Below are 25,976 nucleotides of genomic sequence, written 5' to 3' on the forward strand. Positions count from 1 at the left end.
GAAAAATAGCCTATTTTGGCAGGTATGCCATGTGAAGGATTTTGATGTTGTTTTCCTTAACTTAATTTCTTTAATTACATTTTTTTAATGCCAACATTTTTATTATATTTTAAATTTTAATTAAATTTGGTTTAACTTAATTTTTTTTCATTTAAATTTTATATTTTTTTATTTTTCTATTTTAAATTCAAAGATTTATTTTATTTTCAAGCAGTAATACTTGGAAAACCATTTCACACACTTGTTACAAGTATTCGCTTATTTATCAGTTTTGATTACAAAGGGGGGGGTGGTCTTTAGAGCAATCAGCCAAAACATTAAAACCACCTGCCTGATGCCATTATGGCCAAACCAGCTCTGACCTGTTTGGCCGGAGACACGGGGACCTGATCTGCTGCTGCTTGGCGCCTCGGTCAGACACGAAACTGGGGAGATGTGGCTGATCAGTGGATGGCTTCAACTGTTTACAAGCCAAATCAGTGAACTCGAAAAGAACCAATAGTCCATATTAGTTCAGACTGATCAGAATCTGTTTCCTCTGCATCACTGATTAATTACTTTGGCCAAATAGTGCTTTAAGGTGGGAGAAGAAGGAAAGAGGTTGGCTTATCACCCTCCTATTTGTTGATACGGAGTGACACAGAAGTTGTGCAACAAACTGACATGTTTAGCTGCCTTTACAGGGAGGGGATTGGTCCAAAAACCTGCATGTTAAATGATAATTGTTTGGATCAAAGATGAGTGTTAACATGCTTGGTGGTCTGTTGCTCTGGTTAGCCCTGTGGTGGGCGTACCCAGTGTCAGATGAGAGAGGCTCCAGCCCCCAGGGAACCTCAGTACCGCTAATAAATGTGTGAAAACCGCCATGAAGGGAGGATTTACTGCAGGATTGTTGTGTTTAACTGTGCTGGTTTTAGTTGGGTGTTTCCAACAAAAGAGTGTTCCAGGAAAATCTTGATGCGGCAAATAGATTGTGTTACAATGAATATATTCAATTCAAGGCTACGGCATCTTTGTTTACACATGCAAGTTGAGATGTTTTTTTGCTTCAACAGCTCTCCTTCAAACAGCCATCTTTCAATATTAATGACAGATTCTACCAGTGAAGTCATTTACTTTCAGTCAAGTTACACAATATGTTTTTCTTCATGTTCTTTTCTGTTATTTTTCAAGTTTTATCATGTTTTCTTCGCCTCAGGAGAAGTTTCTCTCTGTAAGTTAAAGCAAAAACACTCTGCTCGTCAAAGTAAAAACATTGATCGGTCTCAGCAGCTGGGTGTACACGTCCCTCTATGAAACATGACCAACCTGTGTTTTGGCTGAGTTCACATTATTCCAGCTCATGTCATATTGACATTTGCAGAGCTACCTCTTAACCACTTTAATGTTTGCAGAACAAACAATAGAAATATTTTTCTATTTTCCGATGATATAAACTAGATGACAATGGGACCTAAATAATGCTCAAAACTTTGCCAATAGAAAAGCCATACAGTTAGCATGAAAGTCCAAAGTATAGATTACATTCAGGAAATCAACCAAAACCCAGATGTCCACGTGTAATTTGTTCTGCAGATTTGTTTTCATTTGTTTTAAGAGAATGAATCATCTAATCTCTCAGTAAGACATTTGATATGCTGTTATTTTTTCCAGGGTTTGTTCAACCTACACTGCCCAGTTTGGATAAAGAAGATTAAAAATGGCATGAAAATGAAATGATCCATTTCAATTTTCAAATCCAATTACAAATTGTCTCTGTCACAGCATTATTACAAGGCCAGGGTAATTTAATAATTAGCAGTTAATTTAAACTGCTTGGTTCTTCTCTGACACAGTCAGAAAATAGTGAGTTCTCCTGCCCTCATGTTGTCCAGCCAACAAAACAAAAACTCTCCTGTAGTCTGCCGTAAACCTTCTTAAAGGTACAGGCTCTCATTATTTGTCCTTCTTCTTTTAACACATACACATATATGATACAACACAGGTTAAATGTCTGATACCAAAGTTACGATAATAGTGCAAATAATAACTTGGCAAAAGAAATTTTGACTTTCATTATTTAGTTACATCTATTTTAAAATGTAACTAAATAATGAGACTAGGATCAATTTCAAACATAATTAATCATTAACTGAAATTAACATTAAGTATATGGGTGATGCATATGGCATCTACAAACTATAGGGAACATACCACGTGGTGAGATGTCAGACATTAGTGAAGCGAGACACAAGCCGTCTCTACTCAGGAAGTGAAATGAGTGATGAAAACATAAATGCTATTTCGCTCTGTCATGACTTCAGGTTGATTATTCTTGTAAGGATTCCTGTGGCGGGGTTATGTGTGACTAGTTAACATGTCATATGTCAACATGTCAGCTACTTCCTTATGGTTTCCCAGCATTTGCTGTCATGGCTTGCTTAAAACCTGACCCATGTGACACCCAGGACATCTTACCTGCAGCTATGTGTCAGGTGTACGTTTACACTATGTAGGATTCTTGCTTGTACACGACCGAACTGAACCTCCCAACCGCAGGGTCATATAGTTGCTGGTGGAAGAGAGAATCATCAACGGGTTGGTAGCAGAAAGAATTTAGCTTTTTTTTGTTAGTCTTATGAACAAATTGGTGAGAGCTCTCTGTTTTTAGAACAAGTTGAGTAAAAGGAGAAGAGGAGGTGAACAGTAAGGAGCAGGGGAAATCCATCCATTCATGCAGAATCCCCAGAGGAAACAAGAAAGCGAGGTGTTTCCCAGATCTGTCATATATTCCTCTTCTGCCGGGTAGTCGTTAAATGTTTGGCTAATCAACTTTTAGCTTTACTCCGGAGCAGCATCCTGAGCCGCTCTGAGAGCTCTAATGAAGACAGATGAGGCTGGAAGTGTGAGGCTGAGATGGATGCTCGTACATCAGCAGCTGTGGAGCAGTTGTGGCTGTCGGTAACGGCGTTATCTTCTTCAGACTTATTGATTGGTTCGTATTCAGGTTGTTCTGCCTGTGACGGAGTGTTACTGCATGTTTACAGGTGTACATATTTATCTGTGCTATATATTACTGCCGGAAACAGTTCCAAGAAAGAACATTTACATAAACAGTATATACTGTATATATTTCAACTTAGAATATTTGGTTTCCTTTTTTCCCTCTTATGACAACAGTCGTAAATCATTTCCTACTCCTAGCAGTTCTTTGGGTGTACAGACTTCCTCTGAATTACTTCATCACTGAGAAAAAGTTACTTGGAAATTTCTAAAGAGAAGAGTCTTTGTAAAGAGTTCTTGCAATAAACAGTTATAGTTGTAGTTGATGTTTTAATGTGCTTAGATAATCAATGTTGCTGAGAATTCAAGTTTATAATGTATAAATAGATACCTGAAATACAGCTCAAAATACACATTTAATGCAACCAAACATCCAACACTGGTGGGAAAGCCAGTGGACTTTTTAACCCAAAAAAAAAAAGGTGAAAATGAGCTACAGATGCAGAAAACATCTGTCATATCTGGCAAGGTTTAAAGGAAGGTTTATTACATAAATAATAACTTAGTTTAATTAAATATTTTGTATTTAAATATCTAAACTGAAAATGTATTCGCTTTATTTTATTCGCTTATTTGATTCAAACCTTTTATTGTTTTGAATGGATTTCATCACTGCAGGGCTGGTCCAGACAACCCAGGAGATCACAAGGCCTCCATATCCTGGGGGATCCCCATCCCTCTTAAATTCACAACCCAGACCCAGCCCAACCTGTTTTACATCTCCAAACCTGTACCCCTAACCCCCCCTCTCACCCCATATCCCCCCAGCCAACCTTCCCCTTCCACCTTCACATTCACATTCATGCCACCATCCCACTCCATCCAGTCCCAATCCATGCCCCTAATCCCATCCAGTCCCCTGGGGCTGGTTGGGGCACATTTAAGTGGCAACTTTCGTTTTATTTCACCAGTTCCACATCAGCAACAGTCGCTCATCTATTAAATTATTGCAAATATCTGAAAATTCTGATTTGAATCTGAATATCTTTTCCTCAGGAATGGATCCATCCATGGGCCAGGAGAGAAGAACACCGGTCACCCCCTCCTCATCATCCCGCTACAATCGCCGGCGGTCGTCTGGGTCCAGAAATGAACGTTACAGATCAGGTAACATCACACCTGTGGGACATTTTTTCTTCAGCCACACAACAGTGTAGAAACAGACACCAGTTTGTCCTCATTCAGTCTAACGTTGTTTAATCCTGCAGACCTCTCCTGTTAAACTGGTTGCTAACCAGTGAGCCTGGACAGAATTTGGATTCATATTCACTCTGGTTATTTGTGGGAGATCTTTTGCTAAATTTTGTACCTGAGTCATTTCAAGATGGCCAGCTTTAAAATTGGAGGTCATACAAACAAAAATATGAACAGCCATCTTTTGAAAAGTTTGACTTTTATTGGCTGATCTGCTGGGATTCGGCCTCCTTTGATTCAGGATTTGTGTTTCTGGATAAATTTGGGTCCACAAAGACTTTTAAATCTCTTACTGAGCTGCTGCATCTTTGGAGGCATTTGTGGTTGATTCAGTCTTTCTGGTGTTTGAAGAATAGGCTGCAGTAAATCCAGTGTTGGCTTTTGTTGAGTCCTCCACAGCTCTCACAACATCCATGGTTCAATTTTGCTCTGTTTGGCACTGACTAAAATTTTTGGCAGGATTAATTTTGTATTTTAATTCAGATAAATCCATCTCATTCAGAGATTATCAGTCAGTTTGTGGTAGTAATATTTTGGGTTTGTAATTAGCTAATATCTGCAGGCTCTGTTATTATGCTCCTTCATGCTGTTGGGAATTTAGCCAGAGTTTGATTTGATAGGATAAAAAAACAAAAGTACCCCTTAAGCAGGAAAACAGAAGCCATGGGAGCATCTCTAAACACTACACACACACACACTTTCACACACTGTGCCGTCAACCACAGGACAATAAGTGCTTGAAATTTAAATGACCTCCCTTCACCAACACAAGCACACACACCAAATAAACACACACCTGAGAGCCCCATTCATTCTGACTAATGTCTTACTGATGTCATTATCGGGCCAACAGCCTGCAGTCGTGTTTGCCGTCTGCAGGCAATAGGCACTATTCAAACAGACCTGTGGCCAAATCACAGGGCTTCATCTCGCTCTCAGAAACATTCATTTACAAAACGTCCTCGGCGGCGCTCCCTGTGCTTCATCCAGTTGGAAACCACAGGGTCTCGTGGGAGCTGCTGTCAGCCAGGGGATGTTTGTGTACGTAAACTGAATGTGAGTAAATGGGAACACAGTGCTCATTGTAACAAGAACACTGCAGCACAAAGGCCAGCTGATAATCCTGCTGCTGGTTTCCTTTTTCTGCTGGTGCTTTGGCTGATTTCCTGGATCTAATTTCTCTACTGCCCATCACTCCGCTCCAAGGTTTACACTGGAGGTCAGAGCTGTGATTGTTACCTGAAGTCATCCACATTCTCATGTTATTTGATTAACCTCTCCATGTTTAGTTTGAACAATAAAAGATTCATGTGCTACAATGAAAACACTCTGGCAGTATAAGCTAATTACATGTATTTGTGCTAGAGAAACTGGCCCCGTAACTGATGCATCTCACCAGCCCTTTTATTAGGTCTGATGCTACTTCCAGCAGGATAATGCACCATGTCACAAAGATCAGATCATCTCCACCTGCTTTCTGGAACATGACAATGAGTTCACTGGACTTCAAAAGCCTCCACAGACACCAGATGTCAGTCCAGTAGAGCAGCTTTGGGATGTGGTGAAACGGCAGATTCTCATCATGGATGCAGCCGACAAACCTGCAGCAACTGTGTGATGCTGTCATGTCAAAATGGAGCAAAACCAACGAGGACTGTTTCCAACACCTTGTTCAATCTATGACACCAAGAATTAAAAAAGGGGTCCAACTCTGTACTAGAAGGTTGTCCTGATTAAATTTCCAGTGAGTTAATATGTAGCTACATGAAGTGGATTTAGTATTATCTCTCTGATTTCCACTTTTCAGTCATTTGTCCATTGGGACATCGCAGTCTGGGTTTTTTTAATAAAAATCTGATTTAATAGAATAAAACAGCTTATTTACCTTTATCCTTGTTTGTTTTTCTTTTCCTTTTTTCCCTCTAAAATATATTTTTGTTTTTGTAAAGGACGGCAATCCAATAAGGTAAAGATGCAAACCACTGAAATGCACTGGCAAAGATGTATAAATGCACATTAACTGCTTTGGGGCTGTAGCCAGTTCTATGTTAAATGAGCAAATGTGCAGTTGTAATTCCTGAGGTTGGTCAAACTATTTTAGGTTTTTAAATGAACATTTTTTAACTTGCACACAGTCTCTGGTTGCAGTGTAACAGAGCTCATAGAGCAAAGCATGACACAGCAGTAGTAACAGCTTGCAAAATCAATTAAATGCATGACAGTCCCACGATGGATTACCAAATCAATGGCTGTCTGGCATTCCTTGAAAATTTCAAATACAAATTACACTCACACTTTTAGTTACCCAAAGATGTGAGAATAAACTCTTTGGTAGATTTGTGTCACCATCCAGATGAGTATCAGAGTGCAGCTGTTTTCAGCTCTTAGGAAAATAGATTTTGATTGTATGATGTGTTAGTAGGATTGTGAGAAATACCAAATAAATCCTTAACCAGTGAAATCTACTGTGTGTTTCCAGATGTGCACACTGAGGCGGTGCAGGCAGCCCTGGCGAAACATAAAGAAAGGAAAATGGCAGTGCCGATGCCTTCGAAGCGGCGGTCTTTGGTGGTCCAGACCTCAATGGATGCCTACACACCACCAGGTAAGAACCTGTCTGTGTTATAACGAATATTAATATTAATTGATTCTTAACAAGTCTGTTGCTGGAATAATGTTCCTGTAAGATTGTACACCTCAACGAAGCAAAGCGAAGTCTTTAGAGTCTCTAGAGTGATGAGCCCTTGAAATAAAAACAGTTTTTTTTTTAAAATATTCTCCTTATTTAGGAGTACTTTAAACTTGGCTTGCAGGCCCGTCCAAGTTTACCCAGCTTTAATCCGTCTGTGTTCCCTGTCTAATGTTTGCCAAGGAAACATTAGTCATCAGTAAACTGATGAGCTGTCCAGCTACTTCTATTCTATCAGAACAGAAGGGAGGTTTCTCAGAGTTAAGTCCAATCCTCTGTCTTTTTGTGGAGGTGAATTAACCTTTTTCTGTTAACCATCAAGGAGTTGAGGTCATATAGCCATCCCAAACCCCTGCTAAATGGCTAGATGGATCCTGGTTGTTTTACATCTGCAAAAGAGAGGGGTGGGGCCAACTGGTGAGGAACTGGGACTAACATTTGACACGTCTGTGGCTCCTAACCTAACCTTAAAGAATGACACAGTCATAAAAAGCCAGTTAAATGCTGATAAGTGTCGGGCTTTCACCTCCATTGGTTCAGAGCTGCAGCTGTACACTTTGTTGTGTGCTGGTTTGAAGTTGGGCCGGTGTTTTAACATTTCACCCAACCATTCGAGACGTTCTACCCATGCTTTATGTGTTCACACAATGTGTGACAACAATACATGGTTGAGGATACCACCATAAATCCATGCAACCCTCAACTCCATGTGCTGGACCTCCGTGTTTTTGTGAGACTTTTGCGTTTTGAAATTAATTTATTAATAAACCATCTCTATTTTTTTCAGTTGTGTGCATTGTGTTTTTTGTAAAGAGTTTTCTCAGCTGAAATAACACAGACTGCATCTCATTTGTACCTCCTGGTGTCTGAAGAAGCTCATCTGTCATATCTGATAGCTTCAGCTCTCAGTCATGTTAATCGATCCGTAGTCCAGTCTGCAGATCGTCTGTAACCTCTGCACTCATCTCTGCAGTGTGGGATCCGTATGATTACAATTTAAATGTGCATCGGATTTTAAGTCACAGCCGTTTAAGCACAGAGGAGAATGTTTCAGTCTGAGTTGATGCTAAAGCTGCAGCAGTTGCAGTATTGATGTCTTCTTTGTGTTATGAGCTCGGTCGATGATTGGATGGGATGAGCCTTCAGATGAGGCTGTCTCTCCTCCAAAACCTGGAGATTGATGGACTCCCTGCTTGTCACTCAACAGCCAATAATCTCATTAGTTTGTCAATAATTTTAGAAAATGGGAACCACTTCATTGTACTTGCTCCAGTCACAGTTCTGGTGATCTAAGCGGTTTTTGGAAAGGAAATCCTTCTCCTTGGAAGTACTTCTGTCGTTGTCTATATCCCTGTGGTAATCCACAAATTAGTGAAAAATTGTCAAGTTTGAAATGTCATAAAAACACGGACAAGGTAAGAGAAACTGTACAGACTAATAATCTATGACATCCATGAAGACGTTTTTCTGAATCATGCTGGGTATATTCTTCAGGTGGTAAAAGCTGATTTGGTTCCTGCTTAAATACAGCTTTTAAAATTTATGTCTGAGTCCGAAATGACACCCAGATTTCTGGCTTGATTCGTTGATTTAACTGAAGCTGGACACTAATCTGTGGATGCTCATCTTTGGGTCCAAAAACAATCATTTTAGATTCCTTTTTAATTAGCTAAAGAAAATTCTGGAATATCCAAATATTGACCTGACCAAGACACACACTTAAGTAAGACTGTGTCTCATTATTATATCACCACCAGTGGAACAAATCCCTTCTATATGTGCACGCTTCTTTGTACTTACTACTTGCTATATTCATATGGAATTGACACTTTAAGTTGATATTAGTCAAGAAAGGATTTGAATAATTCCTCCACTGTTACATTAAACACATTAGTTGCGTATTTCATCAAACTTAGAATATTCTGAGTGTTTGTCATCATTTTACACACAAAGCCTGCAAGTTCCTACACACTCGTATGTGAGTCATGCACAGACACATTTATCTGCCGGGGAGGTTTATTTAGGGACGTCATCTCATATCGTGCAGAGATGAGGAGCAGAAGGGTACCCTGATGTGATCTTATTGCATTTTGACTTATTCCAGACCTAAATTTTCTCGAAGCGCTCTGGCTCGGTGACTCTGTCTTTACTTTGCACATTTATGTGTTTATTGCATGAGTTCCTGGGATCGCCCATTTTTTCTAAACATGTTTGTGTTTTGACTTTGGAAGTCTCTGCGTGTTCCTGCTGATAATGAGACACAGATTTACCCACGGCGAGGCACCGTGGGAGTTCACGTGTTGAGGCTGTGTTCACTCCCATGGCATTTAGAAGTCCAAACTCCAGCTGTAATCCAAACCTGAAGGTCATCTTAGTGAACAAATTGGGATATATATTTAAATATATATATATATATATATATATAAATATATATATATATATATATAAATGTACATAATCATTTGACACTTAGACACAAAACAGGTCAAAGAAGAGAAGATTTGTTTCTGTATTATAGACCTTTACGTAACTGTGTAGAATATCCTCTTCACTTCATTGTAAAGCTCATGAACATTTCTGTATCACCAGCAGCAGGCAGCTGTTTGTCATCCATGGAGCAGGTGGTGCTGTACACCACCTGCACCAATGAGCAGACGGATACACATGGGAGTTTATTTCTGTTCCCAGCATCCAATGCCCCGAGATCCTGTTTTACTATTGACAGGACCCTCAGAGCATAATTCACTTCAAATCTCTGTATTTATATTGCACCAATTCACAACAGAGGTCATCCAAGGACGTTTTACAAGTACAGTTCAAGTGTATTTAAATACAGTCCAATACAGTCTCCGTCATGATTCAATACATGCTGATCAGTTCAAATGAGTGTGATTCTATTTTTAGAATACCACTTTGTAAAGGTTTTCCAGCGCGGGAATACACAGATCACATTAATCATCAGTTTTATTCAGTCTCTGGTCCTGAGCCTGCACCCAATGGGGGTGATAATAATGAGCAAGAGCTGCCTTTTAACAGGGACAGATTTCCAGCAAAACCAGACTGGGGCAGGACGGCCATCTGTGTTGATTGGTTGGGGGTGAGAGGATGAGACAGAGGCACAGATAAATACAACACCATCAAGCCAGCGATAAGGTTTTTTTTTTTTACATAGAAAAAGTTAAATCAAGTGATAATCCTATTGGAAAGTAAAGCTCTATTTATACTAGCACGGCACAGTTGTGGCTTCTTGTTGCAGTTTCTCTTCCACGGTTACCACAAAAATTCAGCGATAAGCTCCAGAAATCTGGAAACACGTAATCAGAACCCAAACAGTACCAAGGGAGTACGTCCGTGTAACTACGGTGTGGAAGACGTGTGCGTCAAGCCTCCGCGGACCTACGCAGAGCATATAGCGATGACGCCGTAACCAACCTTACCTGGACACTACGCGAGTATAAATCCAGCTTAATAGGACATCTCCTAGCGGTCCTATAGCAGCAGAACTTAAGAGATGTTTCAGGGTCACCTTAGCAAGCCCTAACTATAATCTTCATTAAAATGCAAAAAAAGTCAAATTTAAATATGGTGAGGTTGAGAAAGAGACTTATACCAGCCACCAGTTCTGTAAGAACAAGGGACAAAGGTTTCAGTATCCCTTTTTAACTCTCAGAAATGATGGGAATCACAATCTCTCTCAAATGTGGAACGTAGGGCTCTAAAGATGCACTACAGAACTTTTGCATTTTCCCCAGTGATGCCCCCTGTCGACAGCTAATGAGACATTTCTGAGAATGAACATTTGCATCCTGCTTGTGCTGTGGGCCCTTTCCAGTCAGTTAAAGAGTCTTTTCTTGACTATTGTCTTTTCTCTGGCTGTCTCTCTCTGTCTTACTTTTTCTCTCTTCCTCGATAATGTCTTCTTGTTTCTTTGCTAAATCAGCTATCGCGCACTTTCAAAACAGCCAGTGTGTTTATATCTGCTTGCTAGTGTGTGACGCGGTCCGATATGAAAAGGTTGCGTAGGGCTGTTTTTCTGCTGCTAGGCAGCGACTGGTCCACAAATGCACATAATAGATGTCACTGTGCCATCGAATGAGTCGAACATGGCGTATTAAGTTCCTGAAATTATGTTGTAAACATTAGTGTTACGTATTAAATTTCAGTCATTAGAGGTTTGAAGAGTAAAAAGTGTTCAAATCTTTCATTCTTCATGGAGCCAATAAGAATAAAGGAGTACACTGGAAAACACACCTTAAATATTAATTTTTTTTATTATGCGCTAAATAAATCTAAGGAGGTCAGGACTCTCAGAAATGACCCTAGATGCTGAAACATTGCCGTGGTCTGTGGAAATAGAAAAGAGAGTAGAGATGCAGTTGATGGAAGCAGAAGGTCAAAGTGATCATTTTAAGGATCAAAATATAAACTTGCAGACAAACATAAAGCACATTAATGCACTACGCTGAAGACAGATACAAACACTTTAATCTGTCTATGCTCTGCTTTATGTGCACATTTTGGTCTGTTTCCAGGGCTCTTGTGGATGCATCCACTGATGCCGCAAACGGAGCAGTACCACTGGGAACTGTGGGGGCAGTGTTGAGCTTTATAGCTGATGTGCATCCAGCAAAAGGAAAAAGAAGTTGTGACATATTTAATGGCTGCACGGACCTATGCCATCGATTGTGCTGCCTTTTTTATGTCTCTGTCTGAGAATAAACATTATCACCATCTCCTCAACCGTCACCATGTTTGCGATGGTCTGAACTCAGGTGAACTCTGCACTGCCCTTCTTTTTAACTCAAGATGAGAAGCCCAGCATAGTAGACTGGAAAGAAGCAGCGTACCTGACATATTAAAATAGCACCTTTATGAAATTACCACAAGGACCCAGAAGCTCTTCCACATCCTTTGGTTTCCCACCTCAAGTTTGTGTTTGCTTACATTCAGACCACGCCCATGACTCCACAGATTAGTTTTCTGTACAGAACAGAGAACCACCATGCTTAACATTAAAATTCAGATAATAAAGCCCACGAGGTGAAGAAGTGGTTCATAGTGTTGTAACTGCTGGTTCAATTCCCAGTCCACATATCTAAGTACAGTCCTCATTCTCTATGCTGCCAGTACCACCTCTTTTGGTTGATGTTTACTTTTTCATCTGTATGCAGAAATTTGATCAGTTTAACATTATCTTTAAATGTAAGACCGACATAACCTCAGATGTTCCAGCAAAATGAGATGTCAATATATTGTTTGATCTTTTGATATTAAATCCTTTATTTTTTAGTCCTGCAAATACTAAAAAAAAGGGAAAAAATGGGTATTTTCTAGTTACTGAGAGAGAAAAAACATATAAACATGCACAGTGAGTACCTGTGTTTGAGAACTGGGTCACCACTATCAGTCTCATAGTGCCGTAGGCGTTATGGAAATCACATGTAAAACATGGACACACAAACACAGACCCATCCACACACCCCTTTTTATGCACTTACACACTTCATATTTCAAAAACAACCCCCATACATCTCCTGCAGCGACTTCAGAGTCCAGATAATAGACTGCTGCCTGCATACTGTGTCTGTGTCTCTTTAACGGCATATAGCACACGGTGCAGTCAATGAATAGCTTTGGAGTAACTTCTTTTAATAAAACACATCCAAATTAGTTTCTGTTATCAGTCATCTTTTTTTTTTTCCCCCTCCTCAGACACCTCTTCAGGCTCCGAGGGTGAGGGTCAGGGGGATGGGGATGAGGAAGAAGGCGGAGACGGTGAAGAGGAGGATGGCAGAGGTGGCGGAGGAACTTCATCTAGCCAGGAGGGGAGCATCAGCATGGAGCACTGGATCAGCCGAGCGATCCACGGGACCTCCTCCACTACCAACACCACCTCGTCCACGGCCTCCTCCTCCTCGTCATCTACACGCAGCGGAGGGAGCGGGGCGGCTGGCGGCAGGCTGGCTGATGTACTGGCCCAGCACGTCCACATCTCCGCTCAGCACCATCACCGACACCACCATCATCACCGCCACCACAAGACAGGTAAGCTGGAACGCAGCCTGGAGGAGCCTGTGCTGACACACTCTTTAAGTTCTACTTTACCAGTTTTCCGTTCCCTAAAAACTTGCGTGTTACTCAGTTATATTTTCTAAAGTTTTAGCCTTTTTAAATTAAACAAATAAAAAATTCAACTCCTTAAAGTGACCCAGCCCAAGTTAGTCAAGAGCTGGTGAATTCAAGTGGCCTCCAGCCCGGTCAAAGAAATAATTAAACATAGGGTGAAGTTCCAGCTAGCACTTGCTTCCTCAGCTACTTCCAGCAGCAAACTCCTGCTTGCTGAGCCTGTAGAACGGTTGTTCAAAGCTTGTTCCCAGGCGGTTTCTCACAATAACTGTTCAGTTATTTGAACTTAATGACAAAATATAAAAACGAAAGGGGAAAATAAAAGCAAAAAAGAAAACACAAAAGTTCAAAAGGAGTGGGTGAAAGTACAAGTTTAAGTAATTCCACCCCAGTAAATTAGTCATTTTTCATTCATTATATGTTAGTCACACATTACTGATATAACCTCTACGCATTATATCATCTTCTAATGAAAACATAGTCATAGTAATAATAATACTAAAACTCAGCATATACGTCATTATCTCCTTAAATAATACAAGTTTGTCATGGAGCTGTATAGACATATTAATTGTACTAACGTGAACAGTAATAATGATAGTAATACCACTATAGTAAAGATATTCTCATTATTAGGTTTATATAATTCATAAGGTTGCAATAATTAAATACAGTGGTGGAATTATGCAGTGATGATAATGATCAGGCTACACAATACCACTTGATTCCTTCCTAAACAATACATGATGCTATAATAGGGCTGTAAAGCAGTAATATTAACAATATCTTTAATAATATTCTGCATGTATATTAGTATTTATTAGGGAATAGCAATCTCCACCTTGTGATGACTAGTACTCCTGCCCGTTTCTGTGTTGTTTGCATACCATGGTTTTATATCTTGATTTAAATTGTGAATTTCCCTGCTGAGGGACTAATTAAGGAATCTGGAAATAAGTGTTCCTCTCACAGCTATTTCACTGTTTTACCCATAAACAGAAACAAAAAACTTTTTCTAGGATTTCTCACCAAGTGCACTTTGAATTTTATGTTCCCTCGTAAATTATTCCCCCCATCTCTGTCTGAAAAGTTTTCTGCATTGTATGGTAATAAGCTAGCTTTAAACATAGCCTGTGCAAGGTGTAATAGACTTCCTGAGCCGCACCTTGTCTGCTGAGTTTTCTTTATGTAGCTTAACACACACAAAAGAATCTTTGCATGGTAAATTTAACAAGGTTAAAAAGATTTAGACACACCTACTCATTCATACTGTTGGAGTCGGTTCAGCCAAACTTTTAACATCAGATTTGTGCAAGAAGCCTTAAAAACAGTGTTCATCTAGTTTCAATATAATCTAGCAAAAAGAGGTAGCTAGATTTTACTTGATGAGTTCATACTTTAATGGTCATATTCATGTCAATGTCTCATCGTATTTACATCCTGCTGTAACATCTGTTTTTGCAGTGATTTTGTCCACATTTTGAATTACGATGATAACAGAGAGAAATTAGAAATGGCAACACGTCTTGAACATTTTCTCTTAGTTATAGATGTTGATGAGGACTAGTTAGCCTGCATTTAAACTTTAAGCATTTCAACTAGATCTTGTCCTCACAGGACAAAACTGGAGATTCTATCAAGTAGCATCATAAAGTACAATGAAAACACTGAAACAGCCTAAAGTGTTGCCTAAAGTGGAGAAAAGATTCTTACACACATTTTCCTTGTGTTGAGCTGCTGAAGATCAAAATAATAAACAGCCTCTTATAAGTACTCTGTTTTTTTTTTATGGATCCAGAATCCCCTCAAGACATCGTAAAGGTCCCTGAATCCCAGATTAGAAAGAACAAGGCCAAGAACTGCAGCTGAGCTTCAAAGCTTGTCTGAAACAGCCAGTAAATGAAGCAGCCGTCCTTGAGTTTATTCTTAGTTGTTGGTAAAAATGAGTTGGCTTGAAAAGTTTTTAATGAAAGTGTGTGGATCAGCCCACAGAAAGAAAGAAAGAAAGAAAGAAGGTGGGTGGGCTAACTGCAGTCTTTGGAGTTTAATTGGGGGTTCTGGATGTTAACTATGCTTAGATGGAGGGCCGTGTGTAAATGCTGTTTTAGTTGCATTTCTACTTCCTGTTTGAGCCTAGCATGTTACTGACTGTTATGCTGGCATTCTTGGTCATTTTTCTTTGTCTGTTTTTCAACTTTCTCTTCCATTTTATTGAAACTTCACAATGAGCTTAAAGGCTCTTGATGGAAGGGCAGACTCACGCCATGTTTACTTTTCATTTCCACCAGTACGTTTTTAATCCTCCCTTTAGATATCCTAAAGCCACATGTCCTCTGAAAATTCATCTGGCTTTGTGAAAGGAGATGATGTCAGAACATGGCAATGTTTTTTCCCAATAAATCAATTAGATGTCTGACATGGTGTCGTTTTGTCATGTTGTCATAATTAAAAGATTTATTTCTGCCTGACCAACAGAAGAAACTGGGCTAAAATTGTATTATAATGAAAAAACCAAATAAATAATAATTGAACATTTTAAAGTTTTCAAACATTTTTCGCAAGACAAATTAGAGTTAGATGATTTAGTAAGTTAGTTCGTTTCAGGATTAGAACAATCTATATTTCAGAAATTTTATGGATTTTCTCATTTATTAACTGCTGGATCCAATCATATAAAAATTTGGATCCGTCCAGTTCCTGTTATCACAGAAAATACAGTTGAAAGACCAAAAACGTTCAGCATAACTTCTAAAAAAGCATCAAGTCTTCCATCTGAAATGGTGAAAATGATCATATCTGCTGCTTATTTACAGATTTAAATAACATACATGATGTCTTCCTATAATGTACCACCCCAATGTAACGGAAAATACCACCTTTTGGGGAAACTAACTTACCACAACAAATTTTCTAAAATTTTCTCACTTCCTGGTTGGTTTTAGACAAAAAGCAGAATTTCAGTAGGATTAGAAAAGAGTCACAGTTAGGATTGAAATACATAGTTTTTTATGACACACTTTTTATGACTCCCCATAATGGACACCATTTTACAGGTTTCCTTGGTTACATATGCTTGCAACACATTACAATAAAACTTTGTCATTTCCTAAATTGCTTTAAGTTGTAATGTCCCTTGTTTGGTGTTTAAAAAAAAGCCTCATGGTTTAAGCAAAATACATTCTTTTTACAAGGAAACTGTCACTGTTATTGAAATCTTTTTTTACCTATCACATGCTGTTCCTCTCATATATATATATATATATATATATAGTTAGCATCATTATAAGCTTCATCAGTCCGCATGCACATAGTGTATGCAACATGAGAGCTTTTTAGGTCTCAAAACAAGGCTTGTGCTCAGAGGGAAGTTGACAAGAATAGAAATGGGTTATGATGTTTTGAAGTTCCCCTCTATGTCATTAAGGAGAGAGACGAGAAATGTCTTTGTAACAGGCATAAAACTTTATAATTTGTGACTTACTCATTAGGATTCAGCATTTAGTAATTATTAGGTGATGCTTTAAGATTTTTTTTTTTTTTTTTTTTTTTGCATTGTATCCTTATCTTTTTTTTCCATGACACATTAAAACATACAAACTAAACCATTTTAACATGTAGTTTTCTTGCATCAATCTAAAGAACAAGGCACTAACACTGCAGCAGGGTGCAGGGATACTTTCCATTACCTTCAACCCATGTTCAGTACACATCTAAAAGTGGAGAAAGTGGCCTGCTGTGGCCACAGAGCTCCATTTGCACCTATCCCTGCTGTTTGTTGAGGTAGCGTCATGACTAAACGCTCTGGTGGAGACAGGTTTGTTTTCATGCTGGCTCTGTTGGGATCCAGCTCTGAAGATAAGGCATGGACAGATACAAAGAGTTGCTACCAGCTCTGCTCAGCCAGCGTCCAGCACCTTTACTGATGGGATGGCTCCGCTTCTGTGGTTGCTCTTGGTTTGCCAGCTTGTTTGTTTGGACTTGTTCCCACTGATTTTCAGTGCCTGTCTTCCCTGCAGTCTGAAATTAGCCAGAAAATTTGTTTCCAAGGGAGCAGCTGCTGAAAGCATTTTGGGCCTTGACAGGAAAGCACTCAGCAAGCTCCAATAAATTAAATGAAAATGGTGACTGAAGGTGACAGGAAGGTGGTCTGCTTCTTTTCACTGTTTTATGGTGAAATAACCACAGGTTAAAAGTTAAAAACAACGTTTGAGGTGACATTCGCATATATGTGTCTTCAAATAGCAAGTTATTAAAATACCTGCACAGCTGATGAAAGATTTGGTTCTTAGCTTGGAAATTGAATTATGATGAAGTAAATTGGCATTGCCTCTGTGTATTTTGCACATACAGCTTGGAAAATTATGTTGGGAAAAAATAGTGTATTGAGAGTTTTCAGCTTAAGTTAACTTTAGCTGTTAAATCAGTGTGTTGGACTTAACAGCTGCTCGTCTCGTCTTGTGTAGTCCCCGAGTCACTGAGGTTCTCCTCTTTCTTTTGTCTCATATGTTCTAGACTGTGATGCAGGACTTTAACATGTGATTATGTTTAATATTGTTTCTGCTGTTTTTCGCTCAGGCATACTGATCTGCTGTCGGCAGAATTGGGAGTGAAGAAGTTATTAAACTGGGGTGTGTGTTTGTTACTGTGGATAAATTCCGATTGAATTCCCATTTGCATAAATGTTTAGTGGTTTGATCTACTTTGAATTTCACAGTGAATAAAACAGTCGGAAATTGGATTTTGTGTCTGTGGTGGAGAATTTTCCTGCCGTGATCCTTTAATCTGACACACCCCCAAAAATGAGTGATCTAATGTTGAAGTTTTCATCTTCTTTTGACTCTTGAACGAGGAAATGTGGCTGTGTTGTGGAAAAACAGAAAATGTTATTCCTTTTGACGTCTTCTTTTTGGATTCAGATTTGAACACCTGATAGATACAAATGTCTGATATCACATGATCAGGTTGGGTTTGAGTTTAATTGAGTTGGTCGTTTTTGTGGGGAATTTCTCAGTCGTGTACACACATGTGGCTTGCAGCAGGTTAGTGTGGATATTTGCACACATCTAACAACTTCTAGATGCTCCAGTACTGATAATGTTTTCCTCCCTATAACTTCCTTGTTCCATCCACATTTTCCTTCAGGTTGCAGATCCTTTTCACGTGAGCAAGCTGGTCATGGTGACTGGCTGAAGCTGAGGTTCAGAAGTGGAGTAGGAACTTCTTGTTTTAGATATCAGCTCTTAATTCTTGTTTATACTGCTGCTATTGCTGTGTGATAAATCACAAGGATTTTAATGTCTCTTTTTATGGAATTTGGCATTTCTGTTAAGTTCTGAAGGCTGAAATTAAACTTTTAGGGTTTACTGCATTCTTCATCATTGAGAGGAAGCAAGTTGGTGATTGATACAACTCAACACCTTGTGTTAAGCTTCCTTCCCCTTTTGTTCCTCACATGCAGGCCTTTTAACCCACCTCTCCTTGAGGAGGAGGAGGAGGGCAGTCCCAGCTTTTATGGTAGGGAATGGAGACTCTGGGCCACGACTCTCTGGTAAGTTGAAGATGGGAGCATGACTTTGGAGAGCCCTGACGTGGTGTCACTCTCCCGCCATCCCTTGCCACAAACAGGGATGTCGTATTTTTTTCCCCTCCCTGATTTTTAGTAAATCTTTTTCCTCAGTCCAAGTTGTCCCCCTTAGACTATTCCTGCCTTATGATTTAATTTGTGTTAAGTCATGTTGAGAAAATATAAAGGAGAGCATTTCAATGCTAACCTTGATAGCATTGAGCTGTTGGAGATGCATGAAAAAAGAGAGAAATCTGCTGCTTGCAGCTTTTTAAAGTGCAAATTGTTGATGAGGAAGATCAACAATGCTTTTGAAGAGGCTGGATAGCAGCTCATATGAGTCCCTCCCTCTCTTCAAGGTTCTTCTGTTTTGAGCTGTTTATTGATTTTTGCTAATTATCCAGCATGTTGGAGTTGTTTGCTCAGCCAGAGGCAGCCTGCTTTCAGAACGGCTTTTCATCCACAGCCCAGAAAGCAGATGGTGGTGGAGGAATGAAGGCTGTTCGCCTGCTCCCTATTTTTTTTTTTTGTTTAGTTTTGTGTGTTATGTAGAACTATAAATGTTGTATCAAAGCATTTACCTCTGCTTTTAGGAGCAAGAATTCAAGAAAGCTGCAAAAACATGGATTAATCTAATGATGTTATTTCTATACCTACAACCCAACATAGTGAATAAAGGATCATTTTCAATTTATTAAAGTGGCTTTCTTCATTTCTTTTATTGCTGGAGAAGTCATTATGTTAAACTGAACAATAAACTCCCATACACATGCATATACACTTACACACACATACATACAACATGCAGCCATATATGTGTGTAACTAATTGTTATATATCACCCATGGTTTGTGTGTTACTGTTGTGATCAGGGTCAGGCAGACCCATCCTCACTGCCCTCAATCCTTCAGCTTTTCTGCCCAGTTTGATGGTATGAGGGACAAAGGAGTTCTTCAGTCTTTTGGTCCTGCACTTTGGAAGCAGCAGCCTGTTGCTGAACAGGCTTCTCTGGCTGACGTTGTCCAGTATGTCCAGCAGTTTGCTGAGACATCTCCTTTCGGCCGCTGCCACCAAAGAGTCTAGCTTCATGCCAACCTCCGAGCCCCAACCACCCTGATCAGCCTTTCCAACCTGTAGGGGTCTGCCTTTGAAGTGCTCCAGCACCAGCACACCACAGCGTAGGAAAGTATGCTGGCGACCACGGACTGATAAAATATCCTCAGGGTGTTTCCTGCAGATGCTGAAGGATCGTAGCCTCCTCAGGAAGGACATCCTGCTCTGAGCCTTCTTATATAGCTGCTTCATGTTGCTTGTCCATTCCAGCTCATTGTCCAGCCAGAGTCCTTCCAAAGTTGAAGACCAGTTCTTTAGCCTTGGATGTGTCACCTTCATGATATGAACATAGTCCATTTAGTTCAGAGTTTGGCTGTATGTAATGTTTAAAAGTTTGCCTAAACTGAGCAAGTTTATACAAGAATCTATACTAGAATACCGGAAATGACACCCTTACCCAAACAATGTTTCAACAGGGTTGTCAGCGATAGATTGAAGCATTCTCCGTTGTGGGGCTTGAACATGTGAACTTTCAGCCACATTATCTCCAATCATCAAACCGGCTTTAAGGATGAAAACGTCCTGTCCCTGAATCAGCTCCCACAGGGCATGATTGGTATTCCTGCAGTGAAGGGAGCATTCATCATCATCTTCTTTCTCTTGTGCTGATATTCACCCCCGCCCCACATCATCATAAAGACAGTCTGATGAGGTCGCTGGAGTCTTGTGCACGTCTTTGCACACAAACATGTTGTAAAAGCACAGCGGACAAACGTGCAGCGCACATTCCACAGACAGATAAACAACAGAGAACTTCAGCGGGGGCATGTCTGGTTCAGTGTAGCTCAAACTGGACGCCCAGATGTTGCAGAGACAGAATGTGGAGAGGTCTGCAGTAATTAGCATGCCTGTCCTTCATGCTGCGGCGTTGATATGCAGCCCATGTCTGGACGAGATATTCTGTTTATGTCTCGTCGGCTAAGGCTCAGTGCTTCGCTTTAAGTCATCTCCCTCTTTTTGTTTTTCTCTCTGTTTCTTAGAGTTTTTCTCAGCCTATTAAATCGTATTGAGTTCACTTTTAGTCATCTGTATTAGTGTGGATGAATTGAGGAGATGTGACATGAATGAAAACAGTGAAGAAAAGTTCTGAGAAAACAACTCATAATACAAAAATATGTTAGTTTAGGTTTTGAAGTTTTAGTTGGATGGTTTTAATATGTAGGATAAAATATTTTGATGTTAAAATTCAATTACAAATCTTAAAAAAGTTGTTTTTTTTATTATTATTAGAAACAGCACGTTCTACTGGATAACTCATGTTTTATTTTCACCAATTTGACAAAATGTCAACAAGTAAAGAAAATTGAGACAATTGCACACTGGGTGAAGGATGCATTCTTATCCCAGGAGGTTTATCCACTCGGAAACCAGCTACCAAACTTATAAATGATAAACTCGCACCAGGAACAGCGCAGCTGGTGGTGGCAGATCAGAAGGCGACAACTTTCCACCTGAGTGGTAATTTTGGCGTCAAACGCAGCAACTTATTGAATCGTCTGTTGTCCCAGAAGCATGTTAGCATTAGCAAGACTAACAACTAGCTTATCTTGACTGGGTTGTATACTCCTTCTGCTATCCATTAGCAAGAAGATTCTGGCATTAGCATTGGAGAGGATAATAATTAGCATCTCCAGGCTAGTGATCCACTGGATTGTATACTCCTTCTGCTATCTATTATATATCCTAATTTAGCTTACAGTGTATTGATTTCCTTCTGTTGTCATATATGTTTTCAAGTATATCCATATATGTTAGCATGTCTTTAAAATATCTCCTTTATATTCACACCACAGCTCACCCCGATTTTATAAAACCGTGCATCAAAAACATCTTCTTGGTTTCATTCCAGCCACAGAGGAGCTTTATTTTTCTACTTTTCAGACACACATTCAACTTTCTGCTCACTTGTTGATCTTTGGCTGCTCCTGATTGGACATTACCATCAATTTAAGTTATTTTATTGGTGGAAAGTTTGACAGGAAGTGGCTCCATTGTAATTCCCAGGTCAAAATAAAGGTCTCTTAGCAACATAGTTGTGATAGTGATCCTTTTTCATGATGAAGATGTGATAAATAATGGTGTTATCATTATGGATTTGCCATATAGAGTCTCACAATAAACAATAAATGCAGTAGCTGGATTGTAAACCTCCTAGATGGGATATGTGCTGTTAATGTGCTGGAAGTGTTTATGTAAGAATAAGTCAGTGGAGATGATGGAAAAGAATATCTGACGTTTTTACCAGATGGAGATGAAGTTGTATTGATTTAAATGGAACTGAACGAAAAAGAGAAAGCTGGTGATAAAACCTCTACCTGCACTCATTCATGTTTAGATTTATCACACATCTTTGCATCATGTTACGCTCCAAAGTCTCAAAGTAAACAATGCCCTGCATGAGCAGTAAACAGCGCTTGATGTTGCTGATCTGCAGGCGAGGCTCATGAAAGAGGTAAATCAGAAGAATTTCCAGGCTTCCTGGGAGCTTTGAAACATCGGGTAGAGTGAAACGGCATCCAAATGTAGCACAACATAGCTTGAAAAGCGATGCAGAAATGAATGTTAAGGTGTGGCGTTGAGAGAAATTGGGTGTTTTTTTTTCTTCAAAGAAAGGCGGTGCTGCTGGGGATATTGATGTGAGGACTTCTGGGATCAGTACGTTTGTAACTCATCCTGGCATCATGCATTTGGATGATGAAATCTTTTTATCTTATTTCATGAAAGCTTCCACTATAAGGTTATTTATCTTGTGGTGTACCTAAATGAATCTAAAAACAATTACTGTTAAATAAGCTATATATTTGTTTTCAATGAGTGTCCTGGTTAAAAAGGGTACAAAGAGCCTCTATTGGCTCCGTTATCAAAACTCATATCAGTCTTAAATGGAATAAAGTTGTGGTCATATGAGCAACATTTCACAACCTCTATGTCATCATGCGTGCCTCCTTTACTAGTTATATTTAGCCATATTTTTTTTAAAAGTAGGTCAATTTAAAAAGTAGGTAAATTAACCAAATCTATTACATTTTAGCTTTTCATCTCATAATTAAGCTTGAGCTCATTGAAAGTCCCCCCTGGTGGTTTTTGGCAGTTTAAAGTTGAGTCTGGGTGTCTGTCCTTCCCACATGTACCAGTCTTTTTTTTCCATTCATTCAATTGTTTGACACTTAATTCTGCCAGAAGAGTCTGAAATAAATGTAATTATCATGAGTCATCCGTCAGTGACGAGTAGGCTGCAAGAACTAGGATTTATTTAAAGAAAAATAAGGTGCTGCAACGGCAGGATAAACAAGTTGTTAAAGTCATAACAAACACAGTAACGCTATGGAGACACAAGGACAACTGGGACGGATCGACGAGGACCAGGCAGTAACAACAGAGAGTATTTATATTCACAAATGGAGCCAATGACTAAACAAGGAGAAGCACACAGAAACCAGGTGTAGCAGGAAGTAAACGCAACAAAATGCACAAAAAGAAAAACTTCTACATTATCTTTCCTACTGACACATCTTTGAGTTTTACTGGCATTTCTGCTGCTTTCAGCTCAACTTCTTATAAGCTTTTATAATTTATATGACACAAACACTCGCCACCTACCTCGAGGGCATCTTTTACCTGAGGTTTGAAGGTGCTTCTCAGCAGTGTTTTGTACATGAAGTTTGACAGAAACTCATCTGCTTTCAGCATTTAGAGTTAAAACTGGGTTCAGCTTTTTACTTTAAAGATAGAATTTAAAAAATCTGACTTTTTCATCTCCTGTGTGTTTTAATCTAAGCTAACTCATGTCAACGTTATTCTGTCAGTGTGACGTCTCTTTAAACTTGCTACTGGTTCAGCTGTACAACATGGATCTGAACCAGGTGGTTGCTTCTGATATGAGTGAAAAATGTTTGAACAGCAGGATGAGTTTTGGGGGCTTAGAGGAACTAATCAGACCGTTTTATTCCCTCGTCTCTCCAGAGAACCACTCTGCCCCTCCAGATGTCACCAGCTACACCAACAACACCACGACCACTGACGGGATCCAGGTGGAGAGAACCCCGGGTGCCGGCACCGCCCCCCAGAGACAGACCTCCAAGTACGGCAATGCTGAGCTGATGGAGACCGGAGACGGTGAGTCCAGAATGAACATGGAGAAGGAAAACAAGTCCTCCTGGTCACATGACAGAAGCTGTTCCCTCTTTAAAGTTCCATTTATTTAACTTTTTTTTGTTGTTTTTTTAATCTAAGAAAATTAGTTAAAATAAATTTGTTAGAAACATGTGAAATTGATCTCAATTCAATTCAAACAACTTTATTTATCCCCGGGCATTTTTGTTTGCAATCTCCCACAAGCAACATTCAAGCCGTTCAGGACGAATCGGCCACACATCAGAAAAATAAGCGAATTAAAAGTCATCAGTTATTCGTTAAGTGGCTTACTTATCTTAAAATAGGAAATGTCATCTTTTATGGATCATGTTATTTACAGACAAAAGAAAAGATTTATGTTGAAGCTCATTTTAAGTTGGAAATTTTAAAAAGAAGTTGTGAAAAGTCCAGCTGATGTCATTCAGGTCTAATTCCAGCTCCTCTTTTCTACTTAATGTTCAATAAAAAATGTTAAATGATGACTGCTAAACTGACTTCTCTCTTTACCCACAAGTTTATAATCATGTTTTCTGAGGCAGTGGGCGGGCAGGCTGTCTGTCCGTCTGTCTGTCTCTTAGCAACATACCTCAGGAAATTTTCAGGGGATCTCAGAAATGGAATAAGGAACCAGTGATCAAATGATCCGGATCACCCCCTGGATCCAGGAATGCTTTAAATGATTCTTCACTATGGGAAGATATGGCATCATTTTACCATTACAGCTTCCAACTCAAAAATAATTCCAACAATCACTGGCAAAACTGCTGACAATGGCTTGGTTGAGGTCTGTGCTCTGTGAGAGCTTCTAGTTCAGCTTCTTCTTTTCCCGTTAGTCGCGTCCGTGGCTGCTTTGATCTAAAATCAGAGAAGTCTCTGTGGAGGCCTGGGGGATGACTTAAGGACGGTGGTTTGCTCTCTCATAGTTTAATAATTCCTTCTCTGGAGGGATTTGCAGCAGACGGAGTCATTCATCACATGCTGCGATCGATGCCTCCGTCCACCGAGATGCAGAACGCAGCTCATCTGATCCGCTGCCAGAGTTTACAGATGGGAGCTTGTTGGGATGTTTGGCTGAAAGAGGCGAAACATAGCTGAGTTATATAAAAGTGGTTTTATTGTGCATCTCGCAGTGGGATGAGCTTTAGTTAAACTAGTTTATGGCACAGAATTTTGGTCTCTGGATTTCTAAGGATTTAACCTTTGAATTATTTTTCTGTGTGCTTGCTTTAAGGCCTCTTATCTGCTATGTAGAGGTATTTTAACACCACAGCTGGCAGAACAATGTTATTAAAGTCTAGTTTGCATCAGTGACATTTAGGATTAAAGAGAATGATGCCAAATGTTTGAATTATATGAAAAAAATAAGTTTATTTTCAAATCATTTTAAAGTAATTACATAAATATATTTAGCTCAAACCAAATGATGGATCCTCCCCAGAACCTGGGCCTGAACAGGTCTGATGAAGGGATGGATCCTCCCCAGAACCCGGGCCTAAACAGGTCTGATGAAGGGATGGATCCTCCCCAGAACCCGGGCCTAAACAGGTCTGATGAAGGGATGGATCCTCCCCAGAACCCGGGCCTAAACAGGTCTGATGAAGGGATGGATCCTCCCCAGAACCCGGGCCTAAACAGGTCTGATGAAGGGATGGATCCTCCCCAGAACCCGGGCCTAAACAGGTCTGATGAAGGGATGGATCCTCCCCAGAACCCGGGCCTGAACAGGTCTGATGAAGGGATGGATCCTCCCCAGAACCCGGGCCTGAACAGGTCTGATGAAGGGATGGATCCTCCCCAGAACCCTCAACATTATTGAATCAGTGTGGGATCATCTGGACAGAGAACGAAACAAAATCTGCTTTAAAATAACCTTCAAGAACTTTGGAGAAACATTCCTGAAGAATACTTGGTGACATTAGACAGATTCTCTAAGAGGGTTCAGACTATGTTTAAGAATAACGCTGCTCAGACTAAATAACTTGTTAGAATTGTATAAACTCTGTTTTTGCCTTATTTAATTTTTCCATTTATGTTCACAAACATTCAGGTAATATTTAAAGACATCGGGGGTCAATGCTTCTCTACAGGCCCGTATTAGGTTTAATGAGCATGTAT

At 39.7% G+C, this 25,976-nt stretch overlaps 1 protein-coding gene across 7 annotated transcripts in view; it reads left to right on the forward strand.

Moving 5' to 3' along the window:
* Positions 1-25,976, forward strand: part of LOC121643997 (disco-interacting protein 2 homolog C) — a 237,961-nt gene that overhangs the window by 134,308 nt on the left and 77,677 nt on the right. For all 7 annotated transcript variants that reach the window (XM_041991679.1, XM_041991674.1, XM_041991676.1 and 4 more), the window contains exons 3-6: positions 4,039-4,149; positions 6,716-6,841; positions 12,638-12,970; positions 23,691-23,843. In XM_041991679.1, coding sequence (XP_041847613.1) covers positions 4,039-4,149; positions 6,716-6,841; positions 12,638-12,970; positions 23,691-23,843 — 723 coding nt within the window. The remainder of the gene's footprint in view (positions 1-4,038; positions 4,150-6,715; positions 6,842-12,637; positions 12,971-23,690; positions 23,844-25,976) is intronic.

The sequence above is a fragment of the Melanotaenia boesemani genome, chromosome 8, assembly GCF_017639745.1.
Source record: "Melanotaenia boesemani isolate fMelBoe1 chromosome 8, fMelBoe1.pri, whole genome shotgun sequence".
Taxonomy (NCBI): Eukaryota; Metazoa; Chordata; class Actinopteri; order Atheriniformes; family Melanotaeniidae; genus Melanotaenia; species Melanotaenia boesemani.